At 33.3% G+C, this 17,768-nt stretch overlaps 1 protein-coding gene and 1 long non-coding RNA gene across 2 annotated transcripts in view; one reads left to right on the forward strand and one right to left on the reverse strand.

Annotated features, from left to right (window-relative positions):
- The window catches only part of LOC149628466 (lachesin-like), a 251,027-nt gene extending 233,763 nt beyond the window's left edge, over window positions 1-17,264 (reverse strand). Inside the window, exon 1 of the mRNA XM_089851398.1 lies at window positions 16,884-17,264. Coding sequence (XP_089707524.1) covers window positions 16,884-17,019 — 136 coding nt within the window. The 5' untranslated portion in view covers window positions 17,020-17,264. The remainder of the gene's footprint in view (window positions 1-16,883) is intronic.
- On the forward strand, window positions 6,862-9,478 carry LOC149628470 (uncharacterized). Its single transcript, XR_016374337.1, has 2 exons — window positions 6,862-7,598; window positions 8,531-9,478. It is a non-coding gene; the product is annotated as an uncharacterized LOC149628470 (long non-coding RNA).
- Window positions 17,265-17,768: the final 504 nt, after the last annotated feature.

A 17,768-nucleotide genomic window follows, 5' to 3' on the forward strand; every position in this document is an offset into this window, starting at 1 on the left:
ATAAAATTTAATATAAAGATCTATTTTGGATCAAAGACCTTTTCGAATTTTGTCTAAAAATATACCCTTTGATACGGCATGTTTTGAGAAACATTTATTTAAAAAAATTCCTAAATCTTTGAAAACAAAATGTTTAGGACTTTTCTCTGTTTCCATAGTTACGTTGTAGCACGAGACCCGCACTACGAAGCAAAGCCAGTCGTATAAGGACTATAAGCTACTGTTCCTTTCCACCAGAAGAAATGACGTAATGAGAAAGACAAAACGGCTTGCAGTGCCTATTTTATTTTCACTTATTTTGTTGGATTTTGATCCATCTATATGAGATTTTTATTTGAAGGCATCGTCAGAAAAGAAATAGGGACGATGTGCCTATTTTATAATCAAATTTGGAAATGTATTTGTTTTTCAAATAAGGAACTAACTAAAATGTCCGTTGATCGAAACAAAACGGACTAAAGAAATGGCAGATCTTTCCATCAGAAGGCGGCACAGTTATGACGTCATCTGATAGGCAAACGGCATGTTGTGCCCGGTTGTGCCTGCTTTCTCTTCAGTTTAAGAAAAAAACCAATGTTAATTAATTTTCAAAAACCATAGTACCATAATCAAGAATGAATGAAGAAATTGCCAATTTTTCCCAACAGATGGTGGCACAGTTATGATGCCGTCTGACAAAATAACGACATAATTTTCATTAAATAAATATTTCAAATAACAAAACTAATGTACAATGGTCCACTTTATATCCAAGCTTTTAAATGAAATGATGATGGAAATAAACCACTATCCATTTAAAGGGAGGGTGAAAAGTAAAATCAATAAATCTGCATAGTGAATCATTCAGGAAATATCTCAGAATAATTTTAGATTCAGATTTAAAAGGATAATTTGAAATAAGCCCATTTGACCAATCGCATAACGCCTTGCCTTTCTTTTATCAAAATTCCCGGTTTCACGCTCTACATCTCGCGCCACGATTATCACATCGCGCGCAATATTTTTCAAATATATAAAAATAAATATATAATATAATATAAATTTCATTCGGCATGGAGCGTGCCACGAGAAGGCAGGGCGTTACGCGATTGATCAGAGGTGTTTATTTCAAATAATCCCCAAAATCTGAACCTATTTTGAATTTTAAAATCATTAGGAGATATTTCCTGGTTGTTTCACTATGCAAACTGGTCTTATAATTAGTAGAAGAATCGATAAAAAAATCACTTGTTTTTCCACTTCACCCTCCCTTTAAGCTTCTTACGTGCGATCTTAGCCCAATTCGTCTTTGATCCGGTGTCGTAGTAGACATTCTCTATTATATCGGAAATGGAACTACGGAACGAACCAAGTCTTGACGAGTTACAACTTCGAAAATTGGTCAGAGCAAGAGAGAGAGAAGAGATAGAAATAGAATAGTAGACAAAAAGGACGGAAAACCCAATTTCTGTCCACTACCCTGGAAAAATTCACCCAAGCAAAAAGAATTAATTAGCGAAATTTTCCTTCCCTTAAGCTAACTGGCATTTCGAACTTGTCAAGCGTCTAGATAACTTTTCTCTCTCCGTACATGTCTGGCTTTTCCCCACATGTCAAGCCCTGATTTATTATTTAGAAAAATAACTTTCCCAAATGTGTTAAAGATTTATTTTCGTAATTTCATTTACGAACAACTTCGATTTATATTGCAAAGTACGTACGCTACTAGGTGAATTTCCCCATTTTTCTGTAGTCCCCTACATTACAACAAATAGATAATGAAATAAGCCATCTTATTTGGCTTATACTGTACTTATTCCGTGTTGCACCAATATTTTGACCAGATTGGAACTTTTTTCCCTGATACATGCTAAAACACCAAATATAGAAATTGAAACTGCAATTGTTGCATTAAACTTGCTTATAAAAGGCAGATATATCTACAATACTGTATTTTCAACAAAAAACTGTTAATTGCGGATTACACCAATTTGACTGTCATGACATACTAACCAAAGGTTTTTTTTAGAAAACTATCAATTATTTTTGGTTTTTTGAAAACTATCATTTAATTTGTCAATTATTTTTTGTTATTAGAAAACTATCATTTATTTTGTCAATTATTTTTGGTTTTTAGAAAACTATAATTTATTTGGTCAATTATTTTTTCTTTTTAGAAAACTATCATTTATTTTGTCAATTAATTTTTGGTTTTTAGAAAACTATCATTTATTTTGTCAATTGTTTTTTGTTTTTAGAAAACTATCATTTATTTTGTCAATTATTTTTTGTTTTTAGAAAACTATCATTTATTTTGTCAATTATTTTTTGTTTTTAGAAAACTATCATTTATTTGGTCAATTATTTTTGTTTTTAGAAAACTATCATTTATTTTGTCAATTGTTTTTTCTTTTTAGAAAACTATAATTTATTTTGCCAATTATTTTTGGTGTTTAGAAAACTATCATTTATTTTGTCAATTACTTTTTGTTTTTTGAAAACTATAATTTATTTTATTTCTTTTTGGTTTTTAGAAAAGTATCATTTATTTTGTCAAATATTTTTTGTATTTAGAAAAGTATCATTTATTTTGTCAATTAGTTTTTTGTTTTTAGAAAACTATCATTTGTCAGTTAGTTTTGGTTTTAGAAAACTATTATTTATTTTTTCTAGTAGTGACTAAGCTTCAATTGAGATACTTTTATATGGGTCGAATGTGGAATGTGGTTTTTTGTATTTCAATAAACTCATTTGTTTCTAATATTCTTCAAAATTACATTTGAATAGCTCCAGCAGCAACTGAGAAAAACCGTTGTGATCACCTCAGACTCTAATTAAACAAATTCTAAAGTTTACATTTTTAATGTTTCAAATATGAAAATATTTTAATTTGTTTGATAATCTCATAGTTAAAACAACATAGTGATTTATTATTTAGTGTTATGAACAGAAAATTCACCTGAAAACTCTAAAATATTACGTGAATAGGCAAATCCTTTGAAGTTTTACTTTAGAATAATTTATTAAAGTTTCTACGGTGTAAAATAATTTTCGCGTTAGATCAAACGTATTCTACCAACACACAGATTAAAGGGAAAATTATTTTAAAAGTTATTTTTAAAGTTTCCAAATATTGTACGGTTTCCTTTAAATTAACAGACGTCATTTGAAATTAATATTTTTTTACGAGTGATCCTAGACGACTGTGTTCTTGGAAACCTAAAGTTACTTCCGTAAATATCTTAAATGTCTATTCATTTAGTTCTATTTCGCTTAAAATATATTTAATTTTTATATTGAAAGCTTCATTTTCAAAGCATCGCGCTTTGAAATGCGAGTCGTCATCGAATCTCTAAAAATTACCTTTGTTCCGGGTTTCAAGCGAATATGACGCCATTAATAATTCACAGCTACTCCTATTGCCTCAAACAAATTTCCCAGACAGATTTCTAACTTGATATTTAGTCTACTTTGAATTATGTTGAATTTTCAAATATTGTGCTGAATTCTAGAGCCTTCTCGAGTAGTTTCATGTTTGTCTTCTCGCGCTGTTTTTTAAATTTTAAACGTTCAATTCAATTTTGTTCTTGGTTCTATTGTCATTTGGAAACTTTTCAAAATTAGCTGAGTGATCAGGTTTATGGAAATGCGGCCCCCAATATGGCGTGGCTCATAAAGGCGTGATATTACAGTAGTACTGTGAGCAACCATATTTTGTTTGGATATTCACTGTGTTTCCACTATTCGTCCGTTTCTGCGGAGAAGTGGAATATGAACTTTTGGATACCAGCTATTTATACGCTCCGTTTACTAACTACTAATCAGCTACAAAACTGGTTTCGAACGACCGTTTTCAATTGTTTCTCCCATCCCTAGCAATAAATGTTGTTCTTTCTGCATTAGTAGCAGTACATTTCCACTATTGGACCTATTCCTAATGTGAAATGCCCATAAGGACACTGCTAGAAGCCAATGACGAACAACTACTTGGCTTTTTTCTGCGAGGGTATAAATTGTGAACGATGGTTTCACATGAAACGAATATCTATGCTCCCAGAGGAATATAAGCGTCTTGGGTCTTCAGAGAAGTCATATATATGTCCAACCTGTTCTCTACTGGCTCTGAGTGACTCGTTTTTCCTGTCCATGGATCCTCATCTCTGCGTCAACTAAATCTCCAGTCTTCTTGTGAATCTCGTTCAGCTGTCGCTGGCTATGTCTATCGTCCACCCATGGTTTGCCTAGCTTATATGGCGGCCTTATAGATTATCTACATGAAGCACTTCCGCCACATAACGTTTTTCTCTTGATGGGCGACTTCAACCTGTACATATCTTGGTTGCATGCGTCTGCGAAAATTGCGGTAGAATAGTTATTTTGGACTTCAACAAACCTTGAAAACTCCAACGCGTGGAGATAGTTTCTTGAACTTGGTTTTCAAAAATGACGAACTGTTCGTTCGTCCATGAGACTAGCATTAGTGCGTCTGCCGGGATAAGACCATTTTGCGGTTACTGGCAGGGTCAAGACGTCACCTCGCTTCATCCAATGGGTTTATCTTTTCGTCTTGAACTGTAAAGACTTGATCTTAGAGGACCTTCTCAACTCCATCAAACATGCTACGTGGAATATATTGCATTCTCTGCAAACAGCCGCATTGACGTTATTTGGGACTTGTGGATGAATATTTGTGTGTTAGGGACAACATTCCGTCAGCTGTTGTACATGGAGAAAAAGCGCTCTCCTTGGATCACAAAAGATCTAGTTCATCTGAGTCTTATGAAGAATTCACTTCAGAACTCTGACTGGAACCGACATTTCAGCAACTCTTCACGAAGAACGACTATGGACGCTTATGACATGTTTATTGGCAATTTTCATGATACCCTAGCTGTGTATTTAAAATACTTTGAAGTTTTGTGAGGTCTAAATCGTTCCTTCCTCAAACATCATCTTTCGAAATGCCGAATGGTCTGCTGTCATGCCCTCCTGCCATTGCAATTGCTTTTGAAGACTTTCTTATCACAGTTTCAGCACACCGGACCCGAATTTAACATCACCGTTCGTTCGCCAGCCCGAGAAATGCTTCTCATTAGACTCTGTCGACTTCCCCGATGTTGCTGATTGATTATAATATATGGTACCCGCTTATGGAAATCATTAAATCAACTAGAAGATCCTAATAAGGTCGGAAGGATAGTGTTTATAGTGTGAACTTGAGATTGACCTGACCAACAGGCCAACGTAGCTGCCTAAAGTTGGGTAATGCGAATGCGGCTTTAAACATTCTAAAAACAATAGGTGATTTCGCAAACTATGTCAGCACGCTCCAGCTTGTTTTAGTGTTTGTGCAACGTCACTACTACGTCATAGGGTTATTGCAGCGAAAACATCATTTAGGGTTAAAGGATTAAGCAGTCTGCTTGTTCAAATGTTACAGTTGGTTTAATGAATGTGGATTTAGCAGCTAAATGGTTGGTTTTTTGTTTAATAATAGTATTATTAAAACTAATTTCGTAACCAAATAAATGAAAAGTAAATACGTTTGTAAGCCTTTAACTTGTAGCATGGCCTGTCTGATTGTAGCAGACGACACATAACAATCACCCTCTAGAAATAAGGCCGACCAAAACCTATTTTAAACAGAAGTGGGACTTTGTGTGAAACAGTTGCACGTGACCAGCCCGACTTTGCTAAATCACCTATTCTGATATGACCCGCAGTTGGTCATTCTCAAGTATTAAGGTTAGCCAAAAATGGATTATTTGGATGAATGTCTAAGGGTACTATTATTCTTAGTGGTTCTCTTTGCAATATTTAACTGCTTTATGGGAAACCAAGCTTGGTTATTATTAAGGAAAAGGGTTTCAAGCTGTTCAATTTGAATAAATTGTGACCGACGGATTAACGGGAACGCGGGACGTTACTATAATTACCAGTTATAACGCCCGCCAAAAATATATTATAGAAAATTTCTCTCTTTAATTGTTTCGGAAATAGTGTTTTGAATTTCTGTCAGGAAGCGGAACTAGATCACACGAAGTAGAGAAGTACTTTTCGTGCAAAAAATAATTTTATCTCGTACCAGAAAACGCCGGTTTTGAATGGGAAATTTGAATGGCTAGTATTTCAGCTGAGCTTAGTAAAGATCTCAAAAAGATGAAAGTTCTCTCAGTAAAAGAGGAGACAAGTCAAAATTCTATCAAGGTAAACTTAAATTTAAGTGAACCACATAACACCAGCTCTAATTTTCATAAAGCCAATTGTAAATATCGCTGTGTCTAAAAACGATTACAATGGTGAACTCTACAAAAGTTATAACGTAAATATTAAAAATGTTAAATCAAAAAAGTGAGGAACAAATTTTATTTTTTCAAAATAATGGCATCAAGAATTTTTCGCCAATTGAAAATGTTAAATTAAAAAAAGTGAGGAACAAATTTCATTATTTCAAAATAATGGCATCAAGAATTTTTCGACATTTTTTCAATTTTCAAAGAAATAGGTCATATTTACTGTAAAAAAACGATGGAGTTGGAAGTCCTTTGCTTTTCAAAAATCGCTACCTACAACATTGTTTTTATTTTGCACACGACATCTAGATGGCGTTTGCAAAATATTACTCTATACGGAAAATTTGACGAGGGAGAAGCCACTCTATAATAAACTCTTTCTGAGGGAGTAAGATGGGAAGCGTATTACGCCGTATAACGCGCAAATACACTCGGAATTACTTTTTACAGTTTTTATTTCAATATTAGAACGGATTAAAAGGCATATCTCCCGAATTTACGGCATTAAAACCACCAAAAAGGTAATACCGGGGGAATTTTCACACGACATCTAGATGGCGTTTGCAAAATATTACTCTATACGGAAAATTTGACGAGGGAGAAGCCACTCTATAATAAACTCTTTCTGAGGGAGTAAGATGGGAAGCGTATTACGCCGTATAACGCGCAAATACACTCGGAATTACTTTTTACAGTTTTTATTTCAATATTAGAACGGATTAAAAGGCATATCTCCCGAATTTACGGCATTAAAACCACCAAAAAGGTAATACCGGGGGAATACGCCAGTGGCTGATCCCTCGAATGGCGTCGTGCGTTTCTAGTTGTCGAGGGGAAAGCCGCTCCGTAATAAAGTCTATCTGAGGGTGTACGATGGGAAGCGTATTACGCTAGTTGCCTGATCCCTCGAATGCCGAGCGCTCTCGCGGGGTGCGGGTTTGTAACCTCGTATTTTAAGCTTAAGATGATACTGAGAATAAACTAGGGGAGATTGGCGCGGCTCTAGAGACCGCGCGCGTTATCAGGGGTATCGTAAATTATGTACGTAGGGAACCTCGTATTTTTAGCTTAAGATGATACTGAGAATAAACGAAGGAGAGATCTCTGGTCTAAACGCGCCAGATTTTACGGTAGACGGTAGACCGGGAGTCTTATATTACGTACGCGGGAACCTTGCGGACTGACAACGGCAATGGTCTAAGCCTTTGCTTAACTGAATTTTCTACTTTGATTTAAATATTAATTTATCAAGCTAAGTATACTTTTTGTGATCTACAAGACGTTTAATGTTATAAACAGATTCCCGATTAGTAAAATCCATTGTCGGTAAGTGTATACAAATGGCCAATTGATTCAAGTTCCTATATAGAAACTAGTTCAAATAAAACGAAAATTATCAAATCTTAACTGAATTTCCTACTTAGATTTAAATATCAATTTTTCAAGCTAAGTATAATTTTTGTAAACACTGCGATTAATTGTATTATTTGCTAAACATTGTGATTAGTGTTTAGAGCTCGGCATTATCTATCCATTATCCACAAATTGGTGGATAACCGATTATTTATAAACAAAGTTGTGGATTATAATACAATTTAGCATATGAGTTATGTGGATAATTTTCGAGTAAGGATGAAGATAAAATAACTTGGATAATGGATAGATAATGCCGGGCTCTAAACATTGTGATTAATGTAACATTAGTAAATAAATCATTAATAATGATTTATTTACTAAACATTGTTATTAAGGCGTTAGAGCCGAATATCAAATCTTAACTGAATCTCCTACTTAGATTTAAATATCAATTTTTCAAGCTAAGTATAAGCCCTGAAAATTTACTGACAAGTGTGTTACAATCGATTATATCCAAAAATGGTTAAAATTGTTCAAAATTAATAAGTTTTATAAAAAAATTATTTTAGTACTTTCACTCCCTTTTCAAGATTAAACGTATTGCTTAAACATGACGGTAAAATTCTTATAATTAAACAAAATTATAGTCCCTAAAGCCTAAAACACACCTATTTTGGGAAAGTTCAGAAGAACCCTTGTGTTTCTACCAAGAGCACTTTACAATTATGACATTGGAAATTAATTTTTATTAAAATAATTATAAACTCTAAAAGTTTGAATTCTTTTTAATATAATATAATAGTTTGTAACACACCTCTCATTAAAATTTTAGGACATTTAAGTATAATTTTTGTGGTCTAAGTGAGACCATTTTTGTTCGTAATATATTATTTTAATAATAGCTCCTTAGAAGATTGCGTCAAGTGAGGAATTTTAGCTTGACCATTGCAAGCAAAACTCTGAGGCCATTGCCCAACGTTCACTGAGCCGCTTCGTCACATTATCTTATTACATTATCACAAATAATGATAAGTTTAACCAAGGATATCCTGTTGAGATTGTTTTAAAGTTCCTAACTCTCGATTTTTGAAGTTATATACTGTCTAGTGACACTCTAAGTTCCGATTTAATGTTATAATCAGACTAGGATCGTTAGCCGATATCGTAAATTAACCAATGTCAATATCAAAGCTTAACTGAAACACGGATACCAATTTTTTTAACTCATTAATCTGAAATAAAAATATAATCTTTCATATTTAAGAAATATTCAGGAAGTATTTTTAAAATATTAATTAAAAGACGTAGTAATTGTCTAGATTAGTAAAATCCATTATCGGTAAGTGTACTCATACAAATGGCCATTTGATTAAAGTTCCTTTATAGAAACTAGTTCAAAAGAAACGAAAATTTTATTTATATTTCTCCTTTAATATCACAAAACGTTAACGTTTCTATTTTGGAATAGAAAAACTTCGGGAATTATGCAAAGAAGCTGCCCATTTTGGTGTCAGAAAATAATAAAATTCATCTTCTTTTGAAACTTAACCTGAGAAATTTAAATTAAAGGATAGCTTGATATCTTTTCCAGTGGATAATTGTTTGATATTGATATTTTCGTTTCATTGATTTTAAATAAATTGGTATTGACATCGGTTAATTTACGATATTGGCCAATTGATCATCACTAATAGTTTAAATAATTTCAATTAAACGGTTCAAAACCTTCAGGAAAAGCTTAGTTTTATATTGAATAAATTCCTAATTTTAAAGTAATAAATTAATTTATCGTAGGTAATTAATTTACTGCCTTAGTGTAATTTATGCTGAAATAAAATTATGCAATGAAAGAGGAAGTGACGTACATTTGGGTAAGTGTTTCGCGGGAGATTCAAATGTCGATTTGGGTTAAAGAAATAAGAGAATAATTTGAGATGGTGAAATGTTTGGCGGGAGATTCAAATGTCGATTTGGATTTGGGTTAGAGAATAAGGTTTTAAGCTCTCTCTCCTTATGGAACCAACCCTAATGTTTATATTTGGATTTGGGTATTTAATCACTGAAATTTTTAGAGGATAGTGTCCCTGGATACATTTCAAGTGTTCTGCTTATTTCCGCTCTCGCGAATTTCCAGGAGGCTCAAAGTATTTGAGTTATTTCCGCCCCAATTCAACCTTTTCTAGCTGTGATTTATTTCATCGGTTTTATTTTAAGCAAGGACGGAAATAAGATAACTTTGAGACACTTATAGGGGTCACTGCCTCACTGGACCAATGTCCTATAAATTGATTGGGTGTGCAAAATGTTCTGGTTGCTGGACCAGCTTGTTTTTATTGAATTCTGATGGTAACAATTTATTAATTTTTTATTAATTTTTCTAGGAAATTATCATGACACTATCTCTATCGTGCTCTAAAGTTTAACGACGCAAAATTTTCAATTAAGGAGTTTTGAAGATGGGACTAATTTTTATAATGAAGTATAGAAACAAGGACGGGTCGATAATGACTAAAATGGTAGATGTTTAAGGAAAGAGTGGAAATACTGGGTTCGTACGGAACCTGGATAGTCAGGGATTTGAAAAAAGTCAGAGATTAAAAGTTGTTTTCCTAAAAAGTCAGGAAAATGTCAGGGTTTCAAGTTTCTTCTTAAAAAGTCAGAAATTTCGTTTGGTATATCAAACCATACTTCGAAAAATGCTAAATATGGTCCAGGTGTTATTACGAAGTGAGCTCTGCCTTAAAAATACCTTAAAATGGTCAGGGATATTGGCAAAATTTCGTCAGGGATAAGCTGGAAAAGTCAGGGATTTATGAATATAAAAATATCATCCGAACCCTGAAATAATGTATCGGAATTAGACCCCTGTTTGAAATAAGGATGTATTGTAAGGAAGTGGTAGCTCCCTTAGATAAGATTTCATACTGCCTGTATAATAATATAATGAGCCAACAATATGGGCCAAAAAATAATCTCACTGTCTTCACAAGTCTAATGACCTTCTTTACCACAGGGTAAAAAATCATATTTTATACCAATATTTGGTCGAAAAGGCCGAAGGCAAATACATAAAATCAAAATAAATGTACCTAAAATCCGTAAAAAAATTTCCTTTGAAAGATAGGCTTCATAATTATAATCGGGCAAAAGATGCGTTCCGAAACTTTGAGAAACACTAAGTATTAAGTACTTCAAGCAAGCTACTTCTGCAAGTAGTTATCGCGAGCCGTTATTGTAACTGCTTCAAGATATCTGTTAACATTTGGGCACGCACGGCAACCCCATTATTTGAATATGTTTAAACGGGAGAATCGAAACGAAGGTCATATCTCGGTCGATATTACAAGACGGAATATTTTGTTTCTTTCTTTAAGACCCCTTTTTCTGTTTTCTTTCGCGATGCGATAGAAAAAGCTTTTATTTTTCACGCCCTTATAACAATCGAAATAACTAGAATATCTGGCCTTAAAATAAACGGGTAAACCGTTCTATTATTGGAAGTTTTAAAGTAACGATAGTGCTAACCTTTTTTTACCATTTTTATTTTTCAAAAAGACAAAAAGCTGATAAGTTCTTGTCATCCGTCCAAAGGCGTTTTTAAATAATAGATTAGAATTATTTATTTAAAGAATGGAGCATCTTATCCGAGCCATAATTGAGTCAAATACTTAAACCCGTTATGTCAAGACTCAAGCACGGAAAATAATGAGATGAGTTTCTCTATGCATACAACATGTGGGGTTCTTCTGGTAAATCAGTGTTTTGCAAAGTTTTCGAATATGAGACACATCTCAATATTTAAATGTTTTCTTCTTTTTTTTATTTCAGTCAAGGACCAAAATGTTTGTTGAGAAATTGATTTTATATCCCGTGTTCAATAAGTTCATTAAACAAGACAGCTAGAGTTAGTTAGAATATTTCTATTCCAATGATTACGTGGCATAGACGTTTTTCATTAAAATATTATTTTAATTTGGTCCGTGAACCTTAATAGGATTCTTCTACCCGAATTTCAGAAGATTGTATGAAAATTTCATCACACAGTTTTAAAATCTAACTGTTTGGGAAACTCTGATTTAAGGTGTATCTTGATAATAAAGTGACACCTGATTAAACAAATTGTGGATAACTAATCGTGAAACATATTACCTGAAACACGGAAAAAATTAAACGGGCAGCTGACAAGCTTTATCGAGCAGTTGTATAAGTGCAATTTCAAAATAAAGAAAGTGGTAAATATTGTGTCACCTAACACGGGGATTAATTACTTCGTGGCCTCTTTTGTATAAATATTATCAAAAATGTATCGCCACTAAAATCCGAACTAATGCACGCAGTGTTCTGCTAATATTAGGTTTCCATCTTCATCATATTTAATAAAACTCTGACAGCGGCTCAAAAACTCAAAACATAAAAATTCAATCCAGGAAAAACTACCCTTGTAAAGCAGACAACTTTTAACCTCCCCCTTGAGGTAGTTTTGTGGTTTGTTTATCTTGAAACTTAACCGCCTACAGCCCTAAATTTTCAGTCCACCCAATTCTGCCATTGTTTTCACGAGACCTCTAGTGGTAGAGCCCTTCTAACTTTTCCTCCATGTCTGAACTATGATTATAAAATCTGCTCTTCATATTATTCTATTACACTTTAATTATATTTGGTTCAAATAAATACATATTTTTAACTCTCATAGAGAAGCAGGTAGTGGGCCTAATTGTAAATGTGGGCCTGTAGCAATATTTTTAAGTAATTCTTTGTAGAATTTATGACCGCGAGACTTGAAACTCAGAAGTTTGGACGTCGGAATATTAGAGAGTTTAAGCATCCCCTATACGCGTACGTGTAGCCACCTTTGACAATGCATTGGTCTAATGCACTGTGGAAGGTAGCTACACGTACGCGTTTAGGGGATGCTTAAACTCTCTATTAAGACAGTTTGGTCTAGACTTTCGTTGTCTATTTTTGAAATAAGTTGCGAATATTTCAATATTCTATGTTTCAGGTTGTCTTAAAATATCAATAGATTTTGGCAATTAAATGCAATTTTGATTTAAAATTAGTGAAACGCCAAGTTCTTTGAAAAAGCACATGACGCAAATAATCACGTATTGTGAACACGAATTCGGTTTATTTTTTTAATGTTACGAGTCTACCTAGCTCCAGCACCTAGAATCAATTAAACCTGAATAAGTTTTACAGCGAAGTTGGACGTTTTTCGTCAGCAAATTCCTCATAGTTTGCTCGCAAATTAATTCCTAACGTTTTTACATAAATAAAAAAAATTAACACATTTTCTTACTAACAAAGCTAAAAAGATTTTGTTCACAAATACAGCAAAAAACTGCAATTATCAAGTAACAATTGGTATTTTTGTAACCAAAACATTTTAACAGGTTTATCATAGCTATTGATGTCACGATATTTAAAATTAAAAGAGTTAGAACACTCTAGTTAAAATCACGTTAAATATCTCCTTTAACTAAAGTGTTCTAACTCTTTTAACCAAAACGTATATCAAACACAATGAAAAAACTAAAAATATTCTAATTATTTTACATTGTGAAAACGCGACTTAATTTTAATAGCGTTTTTCCTTCACTATAATAACGATAGTCTAAAGCGTTGAAAAATATACGAAAATACACTCGCAATCCCTTTCGGCCATTTGAAAGTTAACGGAAATGTTGGAGTACGCCTTCAAAAATCTTATGTTACGTTAAAACGAGGTTGGTGTACTAAAATACCAGTAACATGTTCATTACTCATACCCTTGTAACATTTAGCAACACTTACTGAAACTCCCCAACCCGTTTCGTAATTTGTGAAGAAACCCATATTGCAAGTTCATATTGAATGCCGGTAACCTATGCAGTAATAGTTTAGAGAAGGGTAGGCAGTTATAGGAATTTCGAGCTATAACTCCGAGAAGGAGAAAAGAATTACGAGCTCTGTCATTCGCGATAATGCGGATTGAAATTTTACTTTTCTTTTATTCGGGCCCTCTGTGTACCGTTATAGCTTTCTCTGGCCCTATTTCTCCTCGAACTGTAGGTCGTTCCTCATCTTTGTTTTTCTTTTTTTCTCATTTCACACTGCTTTTTCTTTTCCGCCATATTCCCCATACAGTTCTTGTAACTTCAAGACAGCTCTTAGAAATAAAACAGAAAATCACTAAGAATTTTTTCATTTCTAAGGGAGAAGTTACACGAAAAACACCTTTGAAGTGTAGATTTTTTTATAAGTTTTTTATAGTTATAGACGTATTCACGAAGTTCATACAGCGAGATAGGGCAGATCCTGAGATCCTCCATATTGGATGGAAATTAAAACTGTCTAGAGTGAACACTAGATGGAACCACAAATCCCTATCAGGTTTCCTTTAGATCTTTAGCTCAATTTATTTTCTGTAGCTACAAAGCTGGTTATCGGTGGCATTTAAGGATCGATTTAAACAATTTAAGAAGAAAAATCCATTTAAACAATTTAAGAAGAAAAATCCATTTAAACAATTTAAGAAGAAAAATCTATTTAAAAAATTTAAGTAAAAACACCTGTTTAAACAATTTTAGTAGAAACATCTGTTTAAACAATTTAAGTTGAAACATTTGTTTAAACAATTTAAGTTGAAACATTTGTTTAAACAATTTAAGTAGAAACATCTGTTTAAACAGTTTAAGTTGAAAAATGTATTTAAACAACTAAGTAGAACACTAATCATTAGACCGATCCCAACTACAGAGCAATTATTGTAAGAAACTCCGACCAATGCTGATAGGTGGCGTATAAGAGAGTTCATGGTCCCAAGTTCATAGTTGTGAGAGATAAGCTGCCATATTTCTGTAACGATTTCTCGGGATATTTTAACAGTTTCATCACATTATAATACCGTTTACCGTGTTGATTTACAACTCTATCACGTGACTTCATTTTCTCAACAAAAAAAAAACAATAATACATAAAATCAAAAAACACTATACAATAGATAAACGCCAGAGGTTCTCCAGCCAATAAACGGCTTTCAATATATAATATAATCCAACGTCATATAGCTACTCATTAAATCCATATATAGCGGGGTTAGTAAAAACAGAGAGAACATAGCACGAGGTGTAGATTTTTAATCTTTAGAAGGTGCCCGATCGTTGTTGTCGGTTTCAACTTGCAATTAATGTTAAATATTTCTATTTTAAAGTTATTTTTTTGATTAATATTTTTGCTAACAAAAACTAATATTCAGCTTAAGAATGAAACGCATTTAAACAAATTTTAAGGATGAAGTATAGCGAAGAACCTGAAGTAATAACAAAAACTAACTATCTTTACTTCTAAGTATATTCCTTATTTCACAGCAGAATACTTCCAAGTTGTTTATTATGAAATTTTGGTTCCCAGGATGGACGCGTTTCAGGCTGAAGATTTTTTATAAACACAATCTTTACCATGAACTAAGAAATTCGAAAAAGAGCGTCTATTTCACCCCGGAGAATTTAGTGGAAAAAGGCCCCGTAAATGGTCACGAGCTGAAATATATCGCCCGCTAGGAAATATTACAAGCCGCAGTCCCCTGGCTATGATGGAAAAATAATGAAGTTCTATCAAATGGAAGAAACAGATACCTGAATCTTTCTAACGCAACCAAGTAGACTATCAGTGAATAAGACTGAAGAAATACTGACCAATGCACTAGGGAACAAAATATTTATTTTTAGAATTTATAAGTCTATGATAAAATTCTGGTAAACAGCGCCTCTATAGGGATAAATATATACTCCTAATATTCATTTTATGTTTGAGCATTGTAGTTTTTATTATTATATATTATTCCAAGAAGTGGTATCTAGTTTATTAGGGAGAAGGTCTAAGATGCCTGAGTATTCGCGCGCCATAGTCCCAGTCCCGCTTTCAAAATACAATGGGGGACATGAAAGGAGGTCGGAAAATACGTACTTTTCGTCATTCGCGTTGCGCTGACGTGAGTTTTCAAGAACCAATGAGATGCTGGTTGTAATTTAGAGGTAGGGGTTAACTCTGGACCTACGTTTGGACTGGAAATGTGGCGAATTTATACCTTCACCCTATTAGACTAGATATCACTTCTTGATTATTCCAAATATCTAACGTGTGGACAGTACTTTGTTATAAAACTTAGAAATACCACAATTTAAATGTCATGGTATTATATTATTTATGATAGTGGTTCTAAGAGAAGGATTATTTTGTTTTTTAAAACTCCATTTACCTAATATGTTCATCCGCGTTTAAAAGGGGAAGATACAAAAATTAATTTTAAAAGCAATGGAAAATAATAATCAAACAAGCCTATTTTACGCCAAAGGTACCAGTTTCTTGACGTCATTGGAGACTCGAAAATATTGTATCGCAATCGGAGGTAGGTATGTGTGAAAAGTTCAAAGTCAATAGAATACATAGAGATAAAAATAAGCTAACAGTATTTCACCTTAAATAGGTTTTTTATCCTATGTAGATTCAAAATTTACCATAGTTTTAGGATCAGTTACGATATATTTTACTTTTAGGAGTGAACCTTATATGAGATATAGCCTAACACAAAAAAGGAAAATAAGTTTCTTATGGAGATATTTAGATTTCTTAGGCAAATTATTTTACTCTATTACATTTTTATTAATGTTTCAAAAATGCGTTAGCTCTTTTTATGGAATATGTCTTTTTAAAAAGCTTCATTTAAGTCAAAAACATCGTAATAAGATATATATACTTTTGAAAAACACTTCCTAGATAAATATTCAAAAATTAAGAAAACTTCCTTATTCTCACTGCTTTAAAAATAATACTAATATTAAATAACTTATTTAAATATGTCTTAAAAATATTATTTTCTGAAGTAGAGGGAAACACATTGCAGGTAAACTACCGCATTTGAAATACATTATTCAATAAATTTCAATATTAAATAATATTATATATACCTTATTTTTAAGCAAATGAGTATTAATTATCACTACTTTAGAAGTACCAAATTAACAATAATCATATGAGGACTACATCACCTTACCATAAATGACTGAAATGACCCGTACTACCTATCTCTCGCGACTATACTAATACTAGCATCCCGCTCACGCAGCTATAGCGCTTTTCCTCGTCCGCTATTACTTAAGCGTGGTTAAAATTAGATTCGAGCGGCGCTTCGTAAGCTGGTACACCTCGCGATTTCAAAGGCACTCGCTGCCGCAATAATAAGTAAATAAATTGAGGAATATCGTGCGGTCTTACCTTCGCTATGGACCAAGGAAAGAAAGAAAATAATCCCCAGTAGAACGCACAAACACGCTCCTTTGTTGATTTCTTTCATTTTCACTAAATGAAGAGATCGCACTGCTGTCGAAGATCCGATTGAGGAAAAAACCATCCCGAAAAACACCCGATATAGCGATAATAATCCGGTTTTTGCAACGATAGTAAATCTAGAATCGTGTCTCGATCACTGGTAATCATAATAAGCTAAACGTAAAGCGATTATCGTATTCCGCGAATTATGTGGGACGATCTTCTTACATCACTCTTCTTTTTTTAATAGATGTTATTATCTCGGATGGCTCTAGATTTTTATCTAAAAGGCTCTAACCAATTTCGTATTTAATTTGTTAATTCAACAGTCGCTTATTAGTGACCAGGGCAATCAAGAATTTTTACCGGATTAAGTTTCAAACCGGCTTCAAGGGTTGTATGTTTTTACCACGATGACGGAAATAACCAAGAGTCGCTCGCGATTGATTTTGTTAATCAGAGTGGAAATTTTGTATAATTACAGCACAGTAAAGTAACTCACAATATATTCAATACGAGAGACCATTTGCTACGAAAAACGTCACTCACTAACACTGTATATGCACCACGTTGACGTATATAACCAACAATGTATAGAAATCTAAGTCGCTAATTAAGAATTTAAACAGTTGTCACTGATCAAATTGCAATGGTAATTAAAGATGATGAACGTTAAGATGTTTCAGTCTATTTTGTTTAGGTGAATAGTGAAAGAAGTGGAAGAGAGCAATTGTCGAAAAGGCGAATACCCTTTACGCGTGAATCTCTCCGGATGAAGAACTTCCTCTTGCGCGGGTTGAGTAAAGTTGCTAACGGTTGCGAGCGCTTGCA

The sequence above is a fragment of the Phalangium opilio genome, unplaced genomic scaffold (assembly GCF_054372755.1).
Source record: "Phalangium opilio isolate 3A_F unplaced genomic scaffold, DU_Popi_V2 ptg000105l_1, whole genome shotgun sequence".
In the NCBI taxonomy this organism is placed as follows: Eukaryota; Metazoa; Arthropoda; class Arachnida; order Opiliones; family Phalangiidae; genus Phalangium; species Phalangium opilio.